At 32.4% G+C, this 20,532-nt stretch overlaps 1 protein-coding gene across 2 annotated transcripts in view; it reads right to left on the bottom strand.

Annotated features, from left to right (window-relative positions):
- The window catches only part of SLC12A2 (solute carrier family 12 member 2), a 92,980-nt gene that overhangs the window by 31,840 nt on the left and 40,608 nt on the right, over window positions 1–20,532 (bottom strand). For both annotated transcript variants that reach the window (XM_012740367.2, XM_012740368.2), the window contains exons 6-13: window positions 17,952–18,062; window positions 16,434–16,542; window positions 11,445–11,572; window positions 11,272–11,356; window positions 8,436–8,587; window positions 3,167–3,274; window positions 2,015–2,138; window positions 783–884 (exon numbers count right to left, since the gene is read on the bottom strand). In XM_012740367.2, coding sequence (XP_012595821.2) covers window positions 783–884; window positions 2,015–2,138; window positions 3,167–3,274; window positions 8,436–8,587; window positions 11,272–11,356; window positions 11,445–11,572; window positions 16,434–16,542; window positions 17,952–18,062 — 919 coding nt within the window. The remainder of the gene's footprint in view (window positions 1–782; window positions 885–2,014; window positions 2,139–3,166; window positions 3,275–8,435; window positions 8,588–11,271; window positions 11,357–11,444; window positions 11,573–16,433; window positions 16,543–17,951; window positions 18,063–20,532) is intronic.

Genomic DNA, 20,532 nt, shown 5'->3' with positions numbered 1-20,532 from the left:
AAAAAAATATCAGCAATTTCATATGGATCAATCTAATACGCCAAAATTTTCACCCACAAACTATTTTTTGGAATATAGCAGGTAATCAGTACACATTTACTAAACAGGTTTCTTTAAAGTTGAATAGACCCAAGTAACTCATAAGTATGATAAAAAGTTCCTTTGTGGATCTTATCCAGTTAATAATAAATCTCTAGTAATATATTAAAAAATATTTTTAAAGTAAAAACTAAAGCTACAGTGTTTGTGTTCAAAGTTCCCATATTTTATCTTTCTTGTTCTGACTTTTAGATCCTTAAAATGAACAAACGCTTTTGTTTCTTCATTTCCTTCCCTAATTTCCAACTGTTGTCACAGTTTATAACAAAGGTCTTATATACTTTTTTGGTTGATAGAGACCCCTTAATGTTAGAATTCTACAGAACTCATTGTGTTAAAAACATTTTTAGACAGGTTAATTATTATACAATAATGTTCTTAGAACTGAAACAGAATCTGCTACACAGCAAAAACCTATTTAAAAAAACAGTAAAATAATTCTTTTACAGTGTTAGAATTAGAGATTAATATTATCTTAAGTTCTCTGAAGACAAGAAACATTAGCAGTGAACTTTATCATAAAGAGATTTTTGAAGACTCAATTTGATTTAACTGTAAAGGCAGACTCCAGATTAATTAGCTAATCCTACACATACCATCTTTTAAAATGTGTCAAAGTTTTATTTTCTCTGAAATCAAAAACATTAATAAATTTACAAAACTTTTAAAGAATGTCAAATCACCTGGAGACTTCGCAAGTGATGCATGGAATACTGAAAAATTGATCAATGCATATGATGCAAGGAAGAAGTTTGAGATAATCGGAGCAATAACATTCAGTTCAGCTGCAAAAGAAAGACATTTGTATTAGACATTTTTTAACTTTTTAAAATTATGAAATATTTCAAACCTTTAGATAACAGCATAATGAATACCCTTATGTCCACCTTTATAAATATTTACATTTTGTCAAATATGCTTCTTATACTTTATTTTTCAGAAATTAAATCCTAGGTATACCAGTGAAATTCCCTTTATACTTCACTATGCCAAATCTGGTATATTCTGTCCAATCATACTGTACAGTTTCACTATACATATATAGTCTACATGCATTACATACTACTCTTCTGGATGTTTTAAAAGTCACATATAGTAAATTATTTATGTATCACTCTGTAGTTTGATCTTTTACTTTTATTATATCTAAAATCACCATATTGATATATGAAAACCAAATTTATTCATTTTTTTACTGCTGCATATTATTCTACAGTTTCATTCTTCTGTTGATTTAGGTTGCTTCCACTTTTCACTATTATAATTAATGATACTAGAAACATTCTTGATATGGCTTTGTGCATGCATACAAGTTTCCTTAGGGTACGTACTAGAAAAAGAAGTGCTAGATTACAGGAAACTTTACTAGATATTGCAAACTTGTTCTCCCAAAGTATGTACACCAAATACACATTTCCCATCATCACATGAGAGTTAGTTTCCACACAGCCCCCCAACACTTAGTGGTATCATCAGCCTTTTAATGTCAACTAATCTCAGGGCTTAGACAAAATCCTTTAAAACTAAAAGGTCCAATGTCTTTCTTAGCAGTGGAAGACCCGCTGGAGCTAACTTGTGATCAGAGGCAAAAGTGCCCAAAATAAATCAGCAAAGGCACCACCTTGATGGCGAATACTAGAACCTTTTCCTTATGCTATTATCATATTTGTTTTAGGGACAAGAACCTAGGAACCTAAACCCTTTAGCTTTAATGGGAACTTATTGATGGCAATAATTTAAGCAAATATATGTTAAATGCTATTATTTGCAGTATTTTATAAACATTATTTCATTTGACTAGAAAGAAACTTAGTATACCGAGCAAAGTAACACTTTGTTAATAATAATTCAATGCTTAGAGCTAATACTACATATGCACCAAAATCTACATTAACGTATCATTTATATAACTAACCAATTAAGATGAATCCAAGAGCAATTAAGAATGTTAAGAGGTAGCCACGAAGAGGTTCATTATTTTTTCCATAACCTTTAGCAAACATCTGGAAAGCTGGGTAGATGTTGTCTTTACATAGAGCCTAATGAAAAAAATGTAAATAGTAATGAAATGCATTAAAATTAGACATACAGATTTGCTTAATAGTTATAATAGGTTAGTCAGGAATGGATCTCAAGTTTCTAATTCCTGGTCCTCTTTCTTTCCTGTCTCATACTACTTCACCAGCAAATTGTAAAGGAGACCGAAACATTTCAAACATTGGAAAGGTAACTGGGTTAGAATACTGCTGAACTATCTGCCTTATCCAACTCCCATAGTGAAATTCTTTTATCTACGAAGAAGAAATCAGAGAAACAGACATACAAATAAAGAATGTTGGAAGTTTGGAAAATATGACATAGTATGACCTACTTTAAGGAAACCAAGCCCAGATCTTAAAGCAGATTAAAGTCCTAATTATAAAACTTAAGCACTTTTCTTAAAACATTATTTATTGAACACTACTGTTTTAAGAAGTAATTCTACACCTTTACTGTATTCACTGGTTATAAATATAACATTAAGAACAAAGGTGTAGAATCAACATTTCAATTCTTTGATTTAGTAATAAAAAATATTTCCTATCAGTATCAGCTGGTTGTTTAATGCTCATTAAAGGGAGATAATGTCTATTCTATTCAATGTGTGGCACAAATTAGGCATTCAAATATTTGTAAAATATTTAGGTTGACATCATGCTGATTGGGACAAAGACAGTTTACTACTTCTGATTTATGGTCTCAGGCTGCACTCTTAGTCTTTCATAAGACAGCTTGAAAATTTATACTAAGTATGTCAAAAAAAAGTAAAAATCCATCATCACTTCTAAAAGACAACTCATAGACTATGCCTTGCAGTAGGTAAATGCACAAGTTTATATAAATCTACATAATTCATTCATATACATAAAATTAAATATACCTGTCATTATATATGTGCATATGTATTTGTTATATATACACATGGGGTTGATAGAAGCAAATAATTTAAAAATAGCAACAATCACAAATTGAAAAATATTACCTTAATTCCTCCTTTAATAAAGCCTATTAATATGAAAACACTTACCTGAAATATTTTGGGAGCACTGACAAGTGATGCTAATGCTGAAGAAAGAGTAGCTGAAAAGATACCTGCAGAAATTAATGGTGCAAATCCTGACACCATGCTCATTACCTTAAATGAAAGTGACAAAAATTGAAAAATAAGTCTCACAAACAATTCAGAAAAGAACACATTATTATGTAGTTACATCTTGATTATGCTAATGAAGGAGGCTAACATTGGGAATATTTGATAATAAATAATAATGGTGTACACATTCCAAATTTTTGAAACAGATTTATTACTGGCCCTTACCTTAAAAAAAAAAAACAAAACTTTTCATTATGTAAAATTTCAAACACACACGGGCAGAGAGAAGAGTATAATGGACTGCTAAGCATTCATTACCTAATTTCAACAACCATCAACTTGGGGCCAATCCCTGCACTATTTTGAAACAAGTCCCAAGTATCATCTAATGCGCAAATGTTTCAATATGTATTTTTAACAGGTAAGGATTTTTGAAAACTAACATAATATTTGCTTAACAGTACCATAAAGCCAGTAGCATTCAAATTCCCAAATTGTCTCTCTTTTCTTAATCTTTTAAAAATAATTTGTTCAAATCAGGATCCAAAAAAAGATTATACATTATATTTGGTTGATGTGCCTCTTAAAAGTCATTTTCAATCCGCGGGTTCATACTTCCTTATCATTTTTATGTCCTTTCTCCTACAGAGCTCCCACACCCTGCAATTTGCTGACTGCAACCCAAATGTATTGTTTAATCTGTTCCTCTTATCTCAAAACTTCTAGTAAACTGGTAGTTAGATCTAGACGGTTAATCAAACTGAGTTAACAAGTTTTTGGTAAGTATATTTCATAGGTGGCATGATGCACTTCCAACGGGAAGGTTGTTTCTTTTTGTGATGTTAAAACAGTATTTTTAAGTTTGTTTGTTTTTTTAAGTTCCTATATTTTAGAGCTGTGGAAATATTTCCTGCTGAAAGGATATAAGGTACAGGATTTGCCTCTAAATAATCTGGCATAGGGGAAAGTTATAAATGAAACAAAATTAACCATGCATTGATAACTAATGAAGTTGAGTAATATGTACATTACTTTGTACATAGTTTATGTATAAGCAATATGTACACTGCTTTCTCTATCTACATGTTCAAATATTTCCCTAGGAAGATTTTTTTTAATAAAAAAAGATTGATCACTAAGATCATGAGACGACAATCTGATAAATCCAAACTGAGGGGCACAATGCAAAATAACTTGGCTGGACTGTTCAAAATGTCAATGTCATGAAGATTAAGACAGGCTGGGAACTCCTCTAGATTAAAGGCTTTTAAAATGACATGGTAACTAAATGCCATATGTGATCCTAGATTAAAACCTGGACCCAAGAAAAATAGCTATAAAAGACATTACTAAGACAAGTGAGAAAATACATAAATAAACTATATATTTAGATAACAGCATTTCACTGATATTAACTTTCTAAAGTGGAATAACTATACTATGCTTACATAAAATATCTTAAATACGTCATACTGATTGTCATGTAACAATGTCTATAACAGTCTCTGAATTGAGGAAAACACACACAGAGAACAAATGGGGAAAAATATAAACAATTAGTAAATATAACTGAAGGATATATAACTGAAGGATTTAACTGAAGGATGGATACACATATATTCATTATACAGTTCATTCCATATCTTTGAAATTTGTCAAAATACAAAATTAAGGTGAAAGGATTGTTTGGTGGATTCAGGTTGCTGTCAGCTTGAACAAGAGTAAGTGCTATTATAAAAATCCCAGCAATGGATGGTGATCATCACCTAGATTCATTGCTTCATTAGTGGAGATTTACCTTTCATTTTTATTGACTAAGAACACATGCCAACTCAGACCAAAGAGATAAAGAAATCAGGTTTTAAGCTATTTCTGGCTATCACACACTTGACTGTAATTTTATGGTTTAAACTGGATGTAAAGCTAGCGATAGACACAATCTCTGCATAAGCCTGATTTCGTGTGTACATAAACTACCTTGTTGACTGAAATGCCTCTCCCCATATCTTCCAGTAGACTTAGGATTAAATATGAAGAATACATTTCTTAACTGTTTTAAGAAACATTAGCATACCTTCCCTCAGATGACTGGCAGGCAGGGATTGGGGGACTGAAACGATTTTCTATTCAGTCCTTTACTTTAGTAGTTACATATATGCTATACATGTTTCATTATCACTATTTTATCACAGTAATTAATGCTAGATTATTTAGCATTGGCAACCATTTCTTTAAAGATAGAGACAGTAAATGACAGGTAAAGTCAAGATAAAAATGAATATATCCAACTTCTGCTATATATACACTTATCAGATCATACAAAATTCACAGCTGTCTGTAATGACTTCAAAGTCAAATTAAGTGAAAAGACAGAAGGAGACAAATGAAGATAAAAAGTGGAGAACAGAGAATATGATATATAACTACCTTGCTGGATTAAGGCAAAACTGACACCATCAGCATTAGATATAACTATTAATATAACCTTTTAACTTTCATGTTGGAGAAATAATTACATTTTTCCTTCTTCCATCAGTTCTTAATGGAAGTAAATAATGCTCATGCTTAGCATCTAGAAATATTATGCTTTAGGGTCTGTTAGGTGTCCTATTTTCTAGTTAAATATTTACTCAATAATCTCTGCATTCCCCAACATTTAATGGTAAAAGATGAGCAGCAAGGATAATGATATTGAATGTAAATAACAGTAATATTAGTGTTGTCGACAATATACAGGGGAAATGAAGATTAAAAAAAAAAAAACATGGTCTTGTTGGTAATGTGAGAAAAAAAATAAAAACAAAATAAATGATAGCAAGTAAATGAAATGAATAGTGAAATGTTATGTGTTGTGGGTGTGTGTTGAAAATAATTTGAGGTTCTAGAAAATTTCAATTAAGCAGGTCTACTTGAAGGCAGGAAGATTTGGATGTAAAAACAAAAAGCAAGGTGCATGCCAAGCAGAGTGAAGCACTGATAAAGGAAGAGAGCAGAGTAAGCATGTGTGCGTGTATAAACACATACAGTGACTGGAGTCCAGTCTAAGTAGAAAGCAGTGGGACTTAAGGTTTGAAGGGTTTTGTCTGATAGAATAGCGCTCAGATTTTGTTTATTAGGCAATGGTGAGTAAAAGCTTTCAGAAGATATTAAAATGTAGAAATACAGTAAGAAACATAAGACTATGCATAAAATTAAAAATTTAAGACCAATAAGATAGCTCAAATCACTTTACTCACTGAAGTATGAAAAGTCAATTATATGTAAAACAGTATTATAAAGTGTAGCTTGTATAGATTTTATGATAGAGACTCCAACTTACTCCTTAGTTATGTTCTATTCACCATTCTTCATTTTCAAAATGACCAGGTATTTATATTTTTAGAGAATCTTTTTCCCATTTTGTATTGCTTTACAAAGTATTGGTTAAAAAATTTACTTAGATTAGAAAAGCAGCTTTACTTATACCAAATTCTCTTTGTTTGAATGAGTCCATAATTGGACTTGATAAAAAGATAACACACTTTTGTGTTTTAAGGCAACACAGAAAACTGACTGGCATCTTTAGACACTGGGCAGAGACCAATGTTTGTGCCTTTTATACACAGTATCAATGTCAGAATGGCCTGAATCATTAGTTGGACATGAATACTTTCTTTCATTCCTACAATTTTGCTTAGTCTTGTGACTAGAAAACAAACTTCTATTATATAATTGGGTTCAATATTGTTACCACTGAAAGTGTAGTCAATTGCTTAAAACTATACAAAAGAAAATAAAAATAATCTCATTAAAAATTTTAAGGATATTGTAAAACTTACATATTCTATGTAAAATACATACTGAGTTCTGAATAAATTCTCAATTTTTCTGTTTACTATGTTTACATAATACTGCAAAAATATTGGAAGCAAATTTTTATTTTTCATTTGGAATCAGCAGAACCATGTATTATATAAATTTACCAGAATATTTTGTTTTAATCTGGATCTATACCTTTGTGTTCTTCTTTCTACTGTCCTAGGAACTTAAACTCTCAGAAATACCATCCAAATTAATTTTTGTAAATTATTTTCCTCTTATATAATATTTTCTCAGTTTCTAAAAAGCCATAAATTTTACAAACTAAAATTTCATTTCATTTTCACTATCTTGATAGAGGTCACCGTAAGTAGTGGATGAACTGATATAGTCGCCAAGTACTTGAGAATCAATGCAACGTTTACAGTCCATGTTTTAAAAGCTCACTAACTTTCAAGTATCCACTCAGAATTAAATTCTGCTAGTAAATGGTGGTTTTGTACTATATGACTTTTAATGGACCATACCTAACTAACACGACTACTGATAAATACTTTAAAAGGTCATTTATGTATAAAGCAATTACAAAGACAACACTAATTAGAAAACTAAACTAATTTCAATTAGTATAGATTTAAATTGCTCGAAATAAATATGAAATACTTAGGTATAAATCTAACAAAATACATACAGGACTCATATGCTGAACTACATAATACTAATGAAAAAAAATCAAAGAAGATATAAATAAATGGAGAGACATACCATGTTCATGGATTGGATATTTAAACATAGTAAACATGTCAATTCTCTCCAAATTGATATACAAGTTTAATACAATTTCTATTAAAACCCCAACAAGACTTTTTAAAGATAAAAATATTTTAAAATTTCATATGGGAAGACAAACTAAACAACTTTGCAAAAGGATAAAGTTAGAGAAATTAATCTACCTGACCTCAAGACTGATTATATAACTATAATAATCAAGAATTGTGGTATTGGTGGAGGGATAGACACAAAGATCAATGGAACAGAATAGAGTCCAGAAACAGATCCACACAAATATGACCATGAGTGGGATACCTGTTTTCTGAGGCAATATATTTACATATTATACACATGTGCGTGCGCATACATACACACACACACACACACACACACAGTATCTTATACTCTATTATGAAAATGTTATCCTTAGGAGACCTTTGTTCTTGAACAGCCTCAGATTTAATCCTTTTGTAGCTTTCTGTTTGTTCAATTAGTGATCTACGTTTTTGGGGAATATAAAGTAATAATAGTCCTCCCTTCTGAGTTATGGTTGTATTCTGAATGGTCAGATCTGATAGCTGTCTGACCCCTAGATAAATATCAAATGTCTGCATAATATAAATTTGATGCTCACCTGGAAGTTGTTCATTAGGCCATAGGAACAAGGATTGCTTTCACAATATGAAAAGTCAAAGTTTAATTTGCAGGCTGCAGAAGTACAGTTTGTTAGCTCTGTTACAATAGTGTCATTAACGTTCCCAGTGGCATCCCGAACAACACAAGAACCTGGAGCACAAATGAGAATAATATAGCTAACATCCATATTCTTTTCAGAATCAAAGTGTTGACTGCATGTATATACTCACTTACAATAGCATACACTGCATTTTTAGTTAAGATAGCTTTACCTTGAACAGAATTTGGAAAGCATTGTGGTCCCCAATATTTAAGAAGTGAAACTGAACCTTTTATAAAGAACATTATTTATACATACACACTTAAAAACCTTGTACATATAGTGTGGAAAATGATATATTAGCAAAAGTATCTCCTGACCTATTTGGTTAAGATGACCTTAAGTAAATATAAAAACACTGTATTAAAAAATGGCAGTAATGTTTTCCTATATTCCAAATATTTTATATGTGATATATGGCCAAAAATCAGACTTCTGGTAGTATCAATCTTTTCTGAGGGAAAACAAGTTGAATATTAATGAATTATAATTCTATTTAAACTTTTGTCTCAAATACAATTATCCTAATAAGAAAATATATGGTATCTGAGATTTGCTTAAAAATAACCCATGGGGCACTGACTGGGTATAGATGAAACAAGATTAACTATGTACTAATATTATTGCTAACTTTTTTGAAGTTGGGTGACACTGGGCTAGTTATTATAGAAAATGCTCTACTTTTCTGTAAATCAAAATTTTCCAGAATGACATATTTAAAAAATTACCTTAAATAAGCACTTCATTATTCATTATAACATACAACTAATAGTAATTATCATTCCTTACACTTTACATATTTTTACTTTCTGAAGCAATTTAACCATATTATTTCATCATATATATATCAGGTAAAAATTTGAGGCATTATACAAAAAAACTGAACAATAAACAGAAAACTAAGTTTGAAAGGGAGAATATTTTAACGACTACAAAGACTACATACAGTTAGTCTTCATTTTTCAATTTCTTCATCTACCTTTCACAGAGCAATGTTTCCAAAACTTAAAAGTACCTCTGAACCACTGAAGGGTCAGGGAAGAACAGCGCCCTGTGGCTCCCACTTGTCCTATAGTAGCTACGCTTTCATGTACTTCATTTTCTGATGTTCTGTACCTGCAATTTTGGAAGGGGAAAGGGTTCCATTGCTTTGAACTAGTTAAGCAACTACTGCTACATAGGCTATCTTTACTGGCCTACCTATTGAACATCAGGGAGAGGGGGCCACTTCCATTGCTCCAAAGACTAGAATGAAATGAGTATGAGGGGCCAGGAGTTTTAGAGGGTTAAACAGAAAATGTTTATCTGTTGTAACAAATTATGTTACAAGTTAAAACATCATCAGTTTTATCATTCCTTAAATTAAGACTAAATTTTCTTTAGCTAGCTTATAACATGACATATACAACCATGCCGGGAATTTTTAGGGGAGCATATCTATCTTGCTAAGGATATATATGTGTGCATAAGGATTTTCAGGATATATAAAAACCAAATTCATCTTTAAATGTCAATTTAGCCCACCATGATGATATTATTAGCATTTCTAACTCTCATGTAGTGAAAGTTCAAAACTGCATTTAAGCAAATTAACAGCAAAGTTTATAAATATAGTTCTGTCATTGCTTCCAAATAAATCAGTGAATATACAGCAAAAATGAAATTTTCTTACTGAACAACAATGGAAACTTCATTATGTAGTCTATGAGCTTGGAGTTTATGATTCTTTAGTATTAGACTAATATTTATTTTTGTTTTATGCTTAAGAAATATAACTAAAATTGGCTTTTAGAAGTTTACATATTTAAAACAATGCTTACTTTTCAAGAAAGTATTTTCTTGAAAGCATACAGTTTCATGAAAGTGTAATAAACTTGAGACAATTTATGTACAGTCACTGTACGCAAATTGCATGTAAATTAATAGTAATAATAATAAAGTTTTTCAATAGTGTTTTTTGAACTAGAATGTTCCTGTAAATTTAAAGAGCCTATGCTGTCACTAGCCTTTAAAGACTTGATTTAAAAAACCAAAAAATTCTCTTTGCCACGAAAACAATTCTTTAAAGCAAGTGTCATTATCTTTGGCAGTAAAATCTCTTGAGCTTCGATTCCTTCATCTATAAAACAGGGATTTAGAGACCGGTTGATCACTTAAAAGTCTTCCCAAGTTCTAAAATGCTATGAGTCCGTGAATGCAATAAAATAGTTTTAAAACCATTTTCATTCAATTTAGGATGTTAGTAAAACTTTTCATTCAACTTAGTATGTCCTGTTCTTCAAAATCAGTGTTTCTGTAGTAAAAAAGGCAGGCACTGCTTAATGATCTTGAAATAATCTTCATATAATAAAATTATATAAAAATATCAATAATCACCATAAACAAACATACTCAGAAATGTGTAGATCAGAGAGTAAAATTCATTTGCTTCTACATATAAACTATGTTTTCTATAAACATATCTCAGAGAAATTTAAGAGTTTACAAATAGGATTTATATAATTTTCTGATTTACTATAATTAATAGAAATCCTGGAAGAGATATAAAAAAGCATTTTGTGGTTCAGATAATGTCACCATTAGTTTTCTTTAAACTGTTTTTGAATTAACATAAAAAACTTCATGCCTTTTTATTAAAATAGTTCTGAATTTAAAAATTAGAAAGTGTCATGAAATATTTATAGTATGTACATCATGAAATTTCTGAAACAAAAAGAAACGTAAGGCTATTTACCTACAGATACTGCAATTCCTACGTAAACCAACGTAGTAATTAAAATGGCTAAGAGTGTTCCTTTGGGTATGGCTGACTGAGGATCCTAGAAGACAAGAAGATCTTTTTAAGTCTATCTTTAAAAATAAATATACATATACCACTTTTTTACATATAATTGATACAATACTTACTGCAAGATCACCTGAGATATTTGCTCCAGCCAGAATACCAGTTGCAGCAGGAAAAAAGATGGCAAATACAGAAAAGAAAGTCTCCTCCTCTCGAAAATCTGGCCCAAAGTTCTCATTAAATATTTCAGCTATGGAGAACAAAATATTTTTGCAATTAATGGATCACAGATTAGACCATAATGATTCAGGTCAAGAGTAACTGGTATATAGGACTCCTAACTTTTCTGTGGTTGATATAACTGGTAAATTCTTGTATATTTCCTAAATAAAGTATTGGTGTTCTTTTCTTTCATGAAGGAATAGTTTACAATCAAAATGATGTTCCAATCTGGGCCATATATTTCAATAGCTTCTGACTTGATTTTATTACCAGTCCAAATGTAAATCAAAGTGTGGACAACCCTCTCATTCTCAAGGTCAAAGAAACAAGGGAGGTAAGGTTAAAAAGAAAAGGAGTATCATACTAATAAAAAGGAGCCATTTTTTCCCACAACTTTCAGCTTACATTACTTTCTGTACATATTTTGGTCCACAGCTTTCTCCATTGCCTAGTGGTGACGTGTTTGATTTTTGAGGCTGTCAGATAATTGTAGGTGAGGCATCCTAAGTAAAGATCTTTTTCATTTCAAGAATAAGTTTCAACTAATCCTACTATTTTCGTCTTTTCTAAAAGATAGAACCTGACACTAAAACAACCAATTAACTGTAATTTATCCATCCTTCCATTCAATATTTAAGTACCTCCCATGTGCCAGGTCCTATATGGAACTATCTAGTATCTCAAAGTAATTAAAGATATAATATAAACAAGCTAGACATTGTTCCTGACTTCATGGAACTTAAGAGTCTCAAAGGGGAGCTACAAAATAAGAAATAGGTCATTATAAACAGCAGTAAACATACTGATGAAAACAGTGTTGTGACAGCGAATAAAAGAGAGAATCCAATTCAATGTGGTTAGAGAAGACAGAATATGTTAATAACGAAGGAGATAATACTTAAGCTGAGACTTTATTGAGCAAGAATCAGCCATGTGATAATCAAGGAGAAGAGTATACCAAAAATAAGCAACATGTATGAAGACTCCAAGGTAGGAAAATGTTTAGCTCTTTCGAGGAAATAAAAGAACTCTTAGAGTAAGGGGGACAATTAAATAAGATTAGAGAGAACAGTGAAGGTCAGATTACATAAAATGTTATAAAAGTTTAAACTTTATCCTAAATAAAATATAAAGGCACAGTCAGGTCACAGACACGCAAGTGACAGTTGTGGGCGACACTGTGGAAGCTGTGTGGGCAATGGGCTGAGGGTGGGCAGCTGCTGCAGAGAGACCGCTTCAGAGGCTGCTGCAGTGGTGTAATCTAGAGATGGAGGAAAACGCGCTCATTAGAAATTAAGAGGAGCAGGTAGGAACAGGAAACACTGAGATCCTGGAGTCCTTTACTTAGATGGAAAAGCCTGAGAAAACATAAGTAGGAGAGACATCAAATAACCAGCTGGATGTATGTTTGGACTTGAAAAGGAAAGATTCAGGAACAGAAACATGTCAGGCTCTTGATAATATTTTCAGCTGTGAAAACAGATACCACTGCGGGAAAGAATACGGGTAGAAGGCCAGGATCATAGTCTGTGCAATGCTGCATTTAAGAACAGGAAGTCAAAAAGGAGTGCAGGTGTGAATAAACAAGAAAAATACATATAAAGGACGGGAAGGCGCAAAGGGGCGATAGGAGGAACAGACACAGCAGCAGTGACTCAGGCAGAACACCAAGGGTGTCTGGCATCAAATCAAACAACACAAGTGTTTCAAGAGCATAACTGAGAGAACTGTTGAGGCAAAGAATGAAACAACTGCACACTGAATCGACCACAAAGTGACTGTGATGCTGACAGACAGAATCCACACGAGAAAGGTTAAGGATAAAACCACTTGAAAGTCTGAGGGGCACCAGGCTGTGCACAGTCTCAGTCTCCCTCCACAGACACACTACAAACAAGAAAACAGGGAAACTGCACAGGTATGGCCTTGACCAAGTAATCAAAATTAACACCATCAGAATGGGGGAGACCAGCAGCTTGTGCCCCCCTGACGTGATACACTGAGGAGAACACATCGTTCACACGGTGTTTCTGACAAAAAGGAATAACCTGAATCTATGGAAACAAATCAGACAAACCCAGCTGTACAAACCTTCTAAAAAACCAATGAGACAGGCACGGTGGCTTATGACTGTAATCCTATCACATTGGGAGGCCAAGGTGAGAGGATACCTTGAGGCCAGGAGTTTGAGACCAGGCTAGGCAATAGCAAGACCCCATCTCTACAAAAAAATTTTTAAAAATTAGCCAGGAGTGGTAGCATGTGCCTGCATCATTCCCAGCTACTGGAGGCCGAGGCAGGAGGATCACTTGGGCCCATGAGTTGGAGGCTGCAGTGAGCTATGATGATGCCCTCCAGTCCAGGCAACAGAGGAAGACCCTGTTTGTTTGTTTTTTTTTTAAAAGTACTGTACTCTTAAAAAATGTCAGTATCACGAAAGATAAAAAAGGCTAAGGAGCTGTTCCAGATTTGGAGGGAAATTAAAATTATGTAAAGAACCATTAAAAAAAAAAAGAAGAAGAAGAAAAGTGAAGAGACATGACAACTGAATGCAATATGTGATCTTGGATTGGATCCTTGAATACAAAAAAATAAAAGTTGTTATAAAGATCTTCATAGGGACAAGTGGAAAGATTTGTGCATGGCCCATATGTTAAATATTAGTACTGTGCCAAAGTTAAACTTCCTCAATTGCTCTTTTCCTTGGTAGAGACAAGCTAAATAAAGTATTTAGAGGTAAGAAGTCATGATTTCTGCAACTTAGCTTAGCTCAAAAGGCTTACCAATCGTAGTAATGAGTAGATATATATGGAATGATAAAATAAATGTGGAAAAAAGGATATTAAAATGTTCATCATTGGTGAATCTAGGTGAAGTGTGTAAAGAGTTTATCATATTATCTTTGCAATTTTTCTGTAGACTTGATTTTTTAATAACAAGGAATAAGTAGAAGATGAAGATTTGAGAAATCTGCTTATGAAAGGGAACTGAAAAGTGTGGTGGTAACTGGAAGGGAATAAAAAACAAGACAGCATTTTCAAGGATGGGAATTACTACAGCAAGTTTATAAGCTTGTACAGAGATGAAAGTTTTGATGCAGGGAAGCAAGTAGATTACCAAAAGACAAATGCCTTTGAGAAAGTAAAAGAAATGGGATCCAGAACACATCAGAGGCACCAGTCTTTGATGAAAGAGAAACACTTCTCATATCAGAAAGAGAAGAAGAAAGAAGAAAATTAATAACACTATTAAGCAGTCATTTGTTTATCGACATAACCTGTTTACAGCTGACATACCTTAATATTAACAAATAAAAAGACAAGCATTATCAAGCACTAAAAAATAAAGTCATATGCCAAAGAATGCTTAGATTAACCTCATCTTGAGATAGCCCACATGTATTACTTGAATACAATATAAACCATTATTATACTATTAACTAAATTTCATAAATTGTCAGTGATCTGAAAAAAAGAAAATGAAAAATGTGGCTTAGCAGGTATTTGTAAATATTTTAAAATAAAGTCATAAGCGATTATATGATATAATTATTATTATATAATTTTTATATAATTATTGAGAACATTTTTAGGGGTAACCATCCACTATAATTTTCAATACTTTTTTTAGGAATAAAAATGACAAAAACAAGTGTTCCAAAAAATGTATAACACAGGAAAAATTAAAGTGAAAAAGTATCATTCATAACTGGAAATGTCACAAATATACTTATGAGTGCACAAAATACAAAAATTACCTAACTGACGCTACTAACATCCATTCTGGCATGCCCAGTATACACCTCTGCCCCTAATCCAGGAAATCAGCAATTTAAAGCCCAATTTAGAAGTAGGCATATGCGCTAATAATCAGAACAGAAATCACAATATAAACCCAAGACCAGCAGGCACAAATAATAAGTGGATGCCCTTGGTTAAGGCAAAAACCCTGAAACAATTTGTATCAAAACTGCCCAGCCAACTAAATCAGTGTCAGATATAGGCCAAAGCAGTGTTGCTCAACATATGATGGATGTAGCGACTGTACTGTACACTGTACTGTATGTCGTTACCAGTCAGCAACAAGATTAAGGAGCTTACACCAGAATGTAAATCTCTAGCCTCCACAGTTTAGTTGAGCTGATTTTATTTTTCAGTAAGACTTTCTGAAAGAGGAAGAACATTGATTTATAGTCTACATCTTTTCACAGATCACTGAGTAGCACTGGGGAAAACAACTCAGGAGAACCAAAGCTAGGCCTTTTTTTCTAGGGCTTACAAAAAAGCGGGTTAGTCAAGTGAAGATACACAAACCTATGAACTTAAGTGAAAAGCCTCCCTCAAGCTACTGCAACTATTCTTTCCAACTTGCATTTTACTTTGCAGAGATAGATTCACAGCTGCCAATCAAGTGGGGAGATGATGGCAGGTGGGGGATACAGATAGGAACTTTAGGAAGTAAAATATGACAAGTAAATCCTCACACAAGTTGTAGAAAAATTTAAGCTGCAATCACACCAAGAGACTAACATTTCTAGTTACTTTCACAATCTTAAGTACTTTAAACTGCTGTGCTTAACTACATCCAAAAGAATGAAAAAGACATGTTAGAACAAAAGTTACAAATTCACAAAATTAGTAGAGAACAATAGCATGTTTTCTCAGTAGCACTGATTTCTCTATATTCTATCATCTTTTGTTGCCAATAATAAAAAAAGAAAGACAAATGATTTTTACTACAATTGTACTGCATACATAAAACTAAATTGTAAATTAGTGTGAATGCCAGACTGTATTCAATTATATTACAAAATAAAATGTACTAAACTAATTTAATAATGGAATGTTATAATATGTACTCTTAAAAAGAATTCAATCTTTTTTACTTACATTTATAACCAAAGAAACCTTTGGGCTTCTTGCTCTCCAATGGGATAAATGTTCCTATGATGAAATCAGCAATAGCAAGAAGTAGAATCACCAAAAGAACAATCTGAGCCTGTAATTTTAAACATTAAAAGTCAAAATCAAATATCTTGTGTCTATACTTTGATTCAATTCTACTAGAATATAACTTGCACAAGAGAAAGGATTTCTGTTCATCTTTATCCACAGTGCCTCAAACGGTGCCAAACACCAAGCAGTTGTTCAATACATTTTTGTTTAATGAACAAACATTTCGTTAAAGAAATACCTTAGAATGGTCAATCTACTGGGGATGTGCATGCCCTCCCACAAAGCATAAAGACACTGTAAATTCCAAAACACTGCAGGCTTACACCATCCCACATCATTCATTCCTGTCTCTTCCACCTTAGCACTACAATCTTGACATGGAGGATATATTTGTCACAAACACAAGTTTTATATAAGGTCCAAACATAATGTTGAATGTGTGATTGCTACAGAAAAAGAAGAAAAAGTACAGAAAGAAGAAGACAATGTGGAGAGGGGAACGCAAGTAGCAATGGGACTGGAAGGAAAACCATCTATGAGAACTACCATCTCCCCTTCTTCACTTTCAATCTCCCAACAAAATTGAGCAGACACTCATGAAAAACTGTGTCATTTGTGGGAACAAGAACTACTTATATGCTAATCATGTCCCAGGTAGCAAGAAATACTGTTTTTTTCAATAAAGTCAATTTGTAAAATGTGTAAATGGACAATTTAATTTTACATTAATATGATTTTAAAATATATAACAAGCTGAGAAAAAAAATATTCTTTCAGAATTTCCTAATTTTTCATTTGGTAAATAGTTTATCCTACGTTTTGGTTTGGTGAAAGTCACATATTTGTGACTTTTGTAAAATCTACAAAAGTAAACATATTTGTGGATCCATTACTCAGGAAACCAAAGCTGTGCTGTCTCATACTCTAATTCTCAACGATGCAGAAAAAATTCTGGGTGCTCTGCCTATAGGTAACATGTGACATTCAGCAATTGTTTTCCAGAGACAATGACACTGGCTTTGGTAGTCAAGACTTCTGAGGTTTCAATAGCAGGAAGCAACAATAGGTTCTCTAACTTCATATGGGTACTACCTTTCAGGTACTGCTCCATGTTTATTTTTAAACTAAACTTTAATATAAATTAACAAGCCAAATATTTAATTTGGACTACATAATATAGTTTCCTGAGCATATCTACTTACTGTAAAACAAGATCGGGGAATTGGCAAGAAGATGGGAAATTCAAAATTTAGAAAGTATTGTGTTTAACTGGATCCTACACTGAGTGTTAATATTCCTCACCTTATCAAGTAGCAAATAACCTTATACATAAACTTCTGTGAAAATGGCCATTTAGGTGCCAGTAGAATCTGAAAATATTACATACTTTAGAGCATTACTAAACATAAACTCTAAAAGTTCATATTTACAGGTGTTCCTATCATGACTTACTTTTGCTTCCCACTCCATTCCAGCTACTGAGATACCTAAAAGAATCACCACTGTAATGGCTCCAATAATTCGGATATCATTGATTTCATCTATCATAAGAATGGAATGTTCCTAGAAAAGATAATTATATATATCTATAACAAGCAATATTAGTTATTTTACACAAACTCCTAAATGTTTTTTGAAACATTTTAGAAATATCACAGCACATTACATGTAGAAGTTGCTTACTTAACAAATAAATGGAAGACCTAAAGGAATGAATTACTTATTTACTATTGAGGTGTCATTTAAGTGTTCGATAACATCAAATGTATGATTAAACATTGCTATATTTAAGGTAGGCTCAGTAAAGCAAAAGAAATTGCTAACAAGCACATAAATTAAATAAAATAAATAAGTTAGGATTTTTTTTAAGTTACATGGCAAAAATATATTTCACATTCATTGTGACTAGTGAACTCAGGCTTCTAATGGTCTTTTATATTGCATGAGAAAAAGAAATACACACACTTTCATTCTGTTGTTCAAAAACACACACTGTTCTCATTCTATTTTTTAAAAGTTTCCAATTAGGTTAAAATTATTTACTGGCTATCCTAGTAAACTAGATAAATAGCTATTTGTGAATTACTACCACTTCTCAAATAAGGCAATAAAAAAACACAAAAAACTAAAATATAACTGAGTATTTTTGATAACTCAGGAAGAATATACCATATTACAACTAAAAAAGAGTATATAAGATTTTAACAATTTTATCAATGCTTTTTTTTAAAAAAAAATTCCTTTGTAAAAGTCAACAAGAAAGAAAAAAATTTGCTTGAATTCCAGATAAATGAGATTAATACAAAAATTAGAGAGAAAATCCCCTAGGAGCCAAAGAAATTATTGCCAACCAAAAGCATAGAAAGTAATATAATATTTAACCAATATAGTAAGAGAGTCATTTCTTAGCTTTTTTGAACCTGAAGAATTCCATTTGACTTCATAAAAGAGTATATACCTCTACAAATGTGAAGAATGTGGCAAAAAAAAAAAGAAAAAAAAAAGAAAAAAAAAAGAAAAAAGAGTATATACCTCTTACTTTGCAAAAAAGTTTAATTACAGGTTTTTTGAAGTTCAATTTGACATCTCTTGAATTAATCTGACATTCCCTACAGCATTTAGATAATCATACCTAAGAATTACTTGAAGAAAAAAAATGGTGGTAGTATCTATCGATTGGTTTTTAGATTCACAGACCGTGACTGCAAGATTATTACAGCTGTGCCTCAATATTTTATATATTAAATCTAGTTTTAAATATTTGTTTCAAATTTGATTAGATTTCTCAATTTAACTTCCCATGAAACAAAATCATTTCTAAACCCTAATCACTCTGATAAGAGTTCGGAGTAAACCTTAAACTTTGATTGCCAAATAAAAATATACACTAAACAATGAAAGAATGTGAACTCAAATAATTATGCTGCTTGCTTACTATATTATAGCCCTTCTTTTTTTCCATCCCTTTGGCCTACACAGGTAAAAGTCAATGCCAACGTAAGGGTCAGTCCTTTACAGATTTTACACTTCTTAATGTACTATATACTAGTGTAGAAAAACAGTTACAACCTAACCTAATACGAACTCTAGGTGTCACTCAACGTTCCTCTCATTAGTAATACTAAGGAATCCTATTTCACCCTTACGTCTTTAATTACACACATCCCAATGACTTTCCAAACAAGTTTTCTGAACTCCACAGCAGTACTATCAAATGCCCTCTACCTAGCTCTATCTGGAACCCCTACCGTTCCTCAAATTAGCACATCTAAAACTAAACTGTCCTATGTTCTCTGTCTCACAGTGAATGGCGTTATCTTCCATTGGGATTTGTATATAGACTTGAAATGGTCCTTTCTCTTTCTCTAATTTTCAGTATCCCATTAATCAAGTCCACTCATTCAATTTCTTTAAAATCTCTCAAATTCACCCATGGTCACATTATTAACATAAACTACCATCTCCTCCCCCAAGACAGCTACTATAACCTTTTACATGGTCTCCGTCTCCAGTTGTGATTCTCAATCCATTCTTTACACCATGGTCAGATACTTCTCTAGGCCCCAAATCTGAGCATGTCATGGTCCCCAATCCCAACCAAGATAAAACCCAAACTTAACTGCAAACAAGACCCTTCCCAATGTGCTGCGATGCTTTTTTCTGTCTCTAGTCTTTAAATGTCTTGCCACTTTGTGCTCCAACCACGCTGAAATATTTATAGTTTTCTTAACACATTACATTCCACCTTTCTGGAAAGGGTAACCTTGTCTACTTTTTTTCTGTATTCTCCTCATAATACCCTACCTTTCCTTATTTGCCCTCTAGTGTCTAGACTCCCTTCCTTGGAGAACTGTTCATTGACACTCCTGTGCTGCCTCCACTCCTAAAGAGTCAATGCTCCTCCACATTATGTTGCCAAGGCCTCCTGTAGTTATCCAATGCTGGCATTCTGATACTATCATTATCTGTCTATCTCCCATACTTAAACTTCTTGAATGACCAGTTTCTTGGATACCACGTCACTGCTTTTCTA

The sequence above is a fragment of the Microcebus murinus genome, chromosome 11 (assembly GCF_040939455.1).
Source record: "Microcebus murinus isolate Inina chromosome 11, M.murinus_Inina_mat1.0, whole genome shotgun sequence".
NCBI classification, from domain to species: domain Eukaryota; kingdom Metazoa; phylum Chordata; class Mammalia; order Primates; family Cheirogaleidae; genus Microcebus; species Microcebus murinus.
The sequence above is the reverse complement of the archived record's forward strand: the minus strand, read 5'-3'. Positions and strand labels throughout refer to the sequence as shown.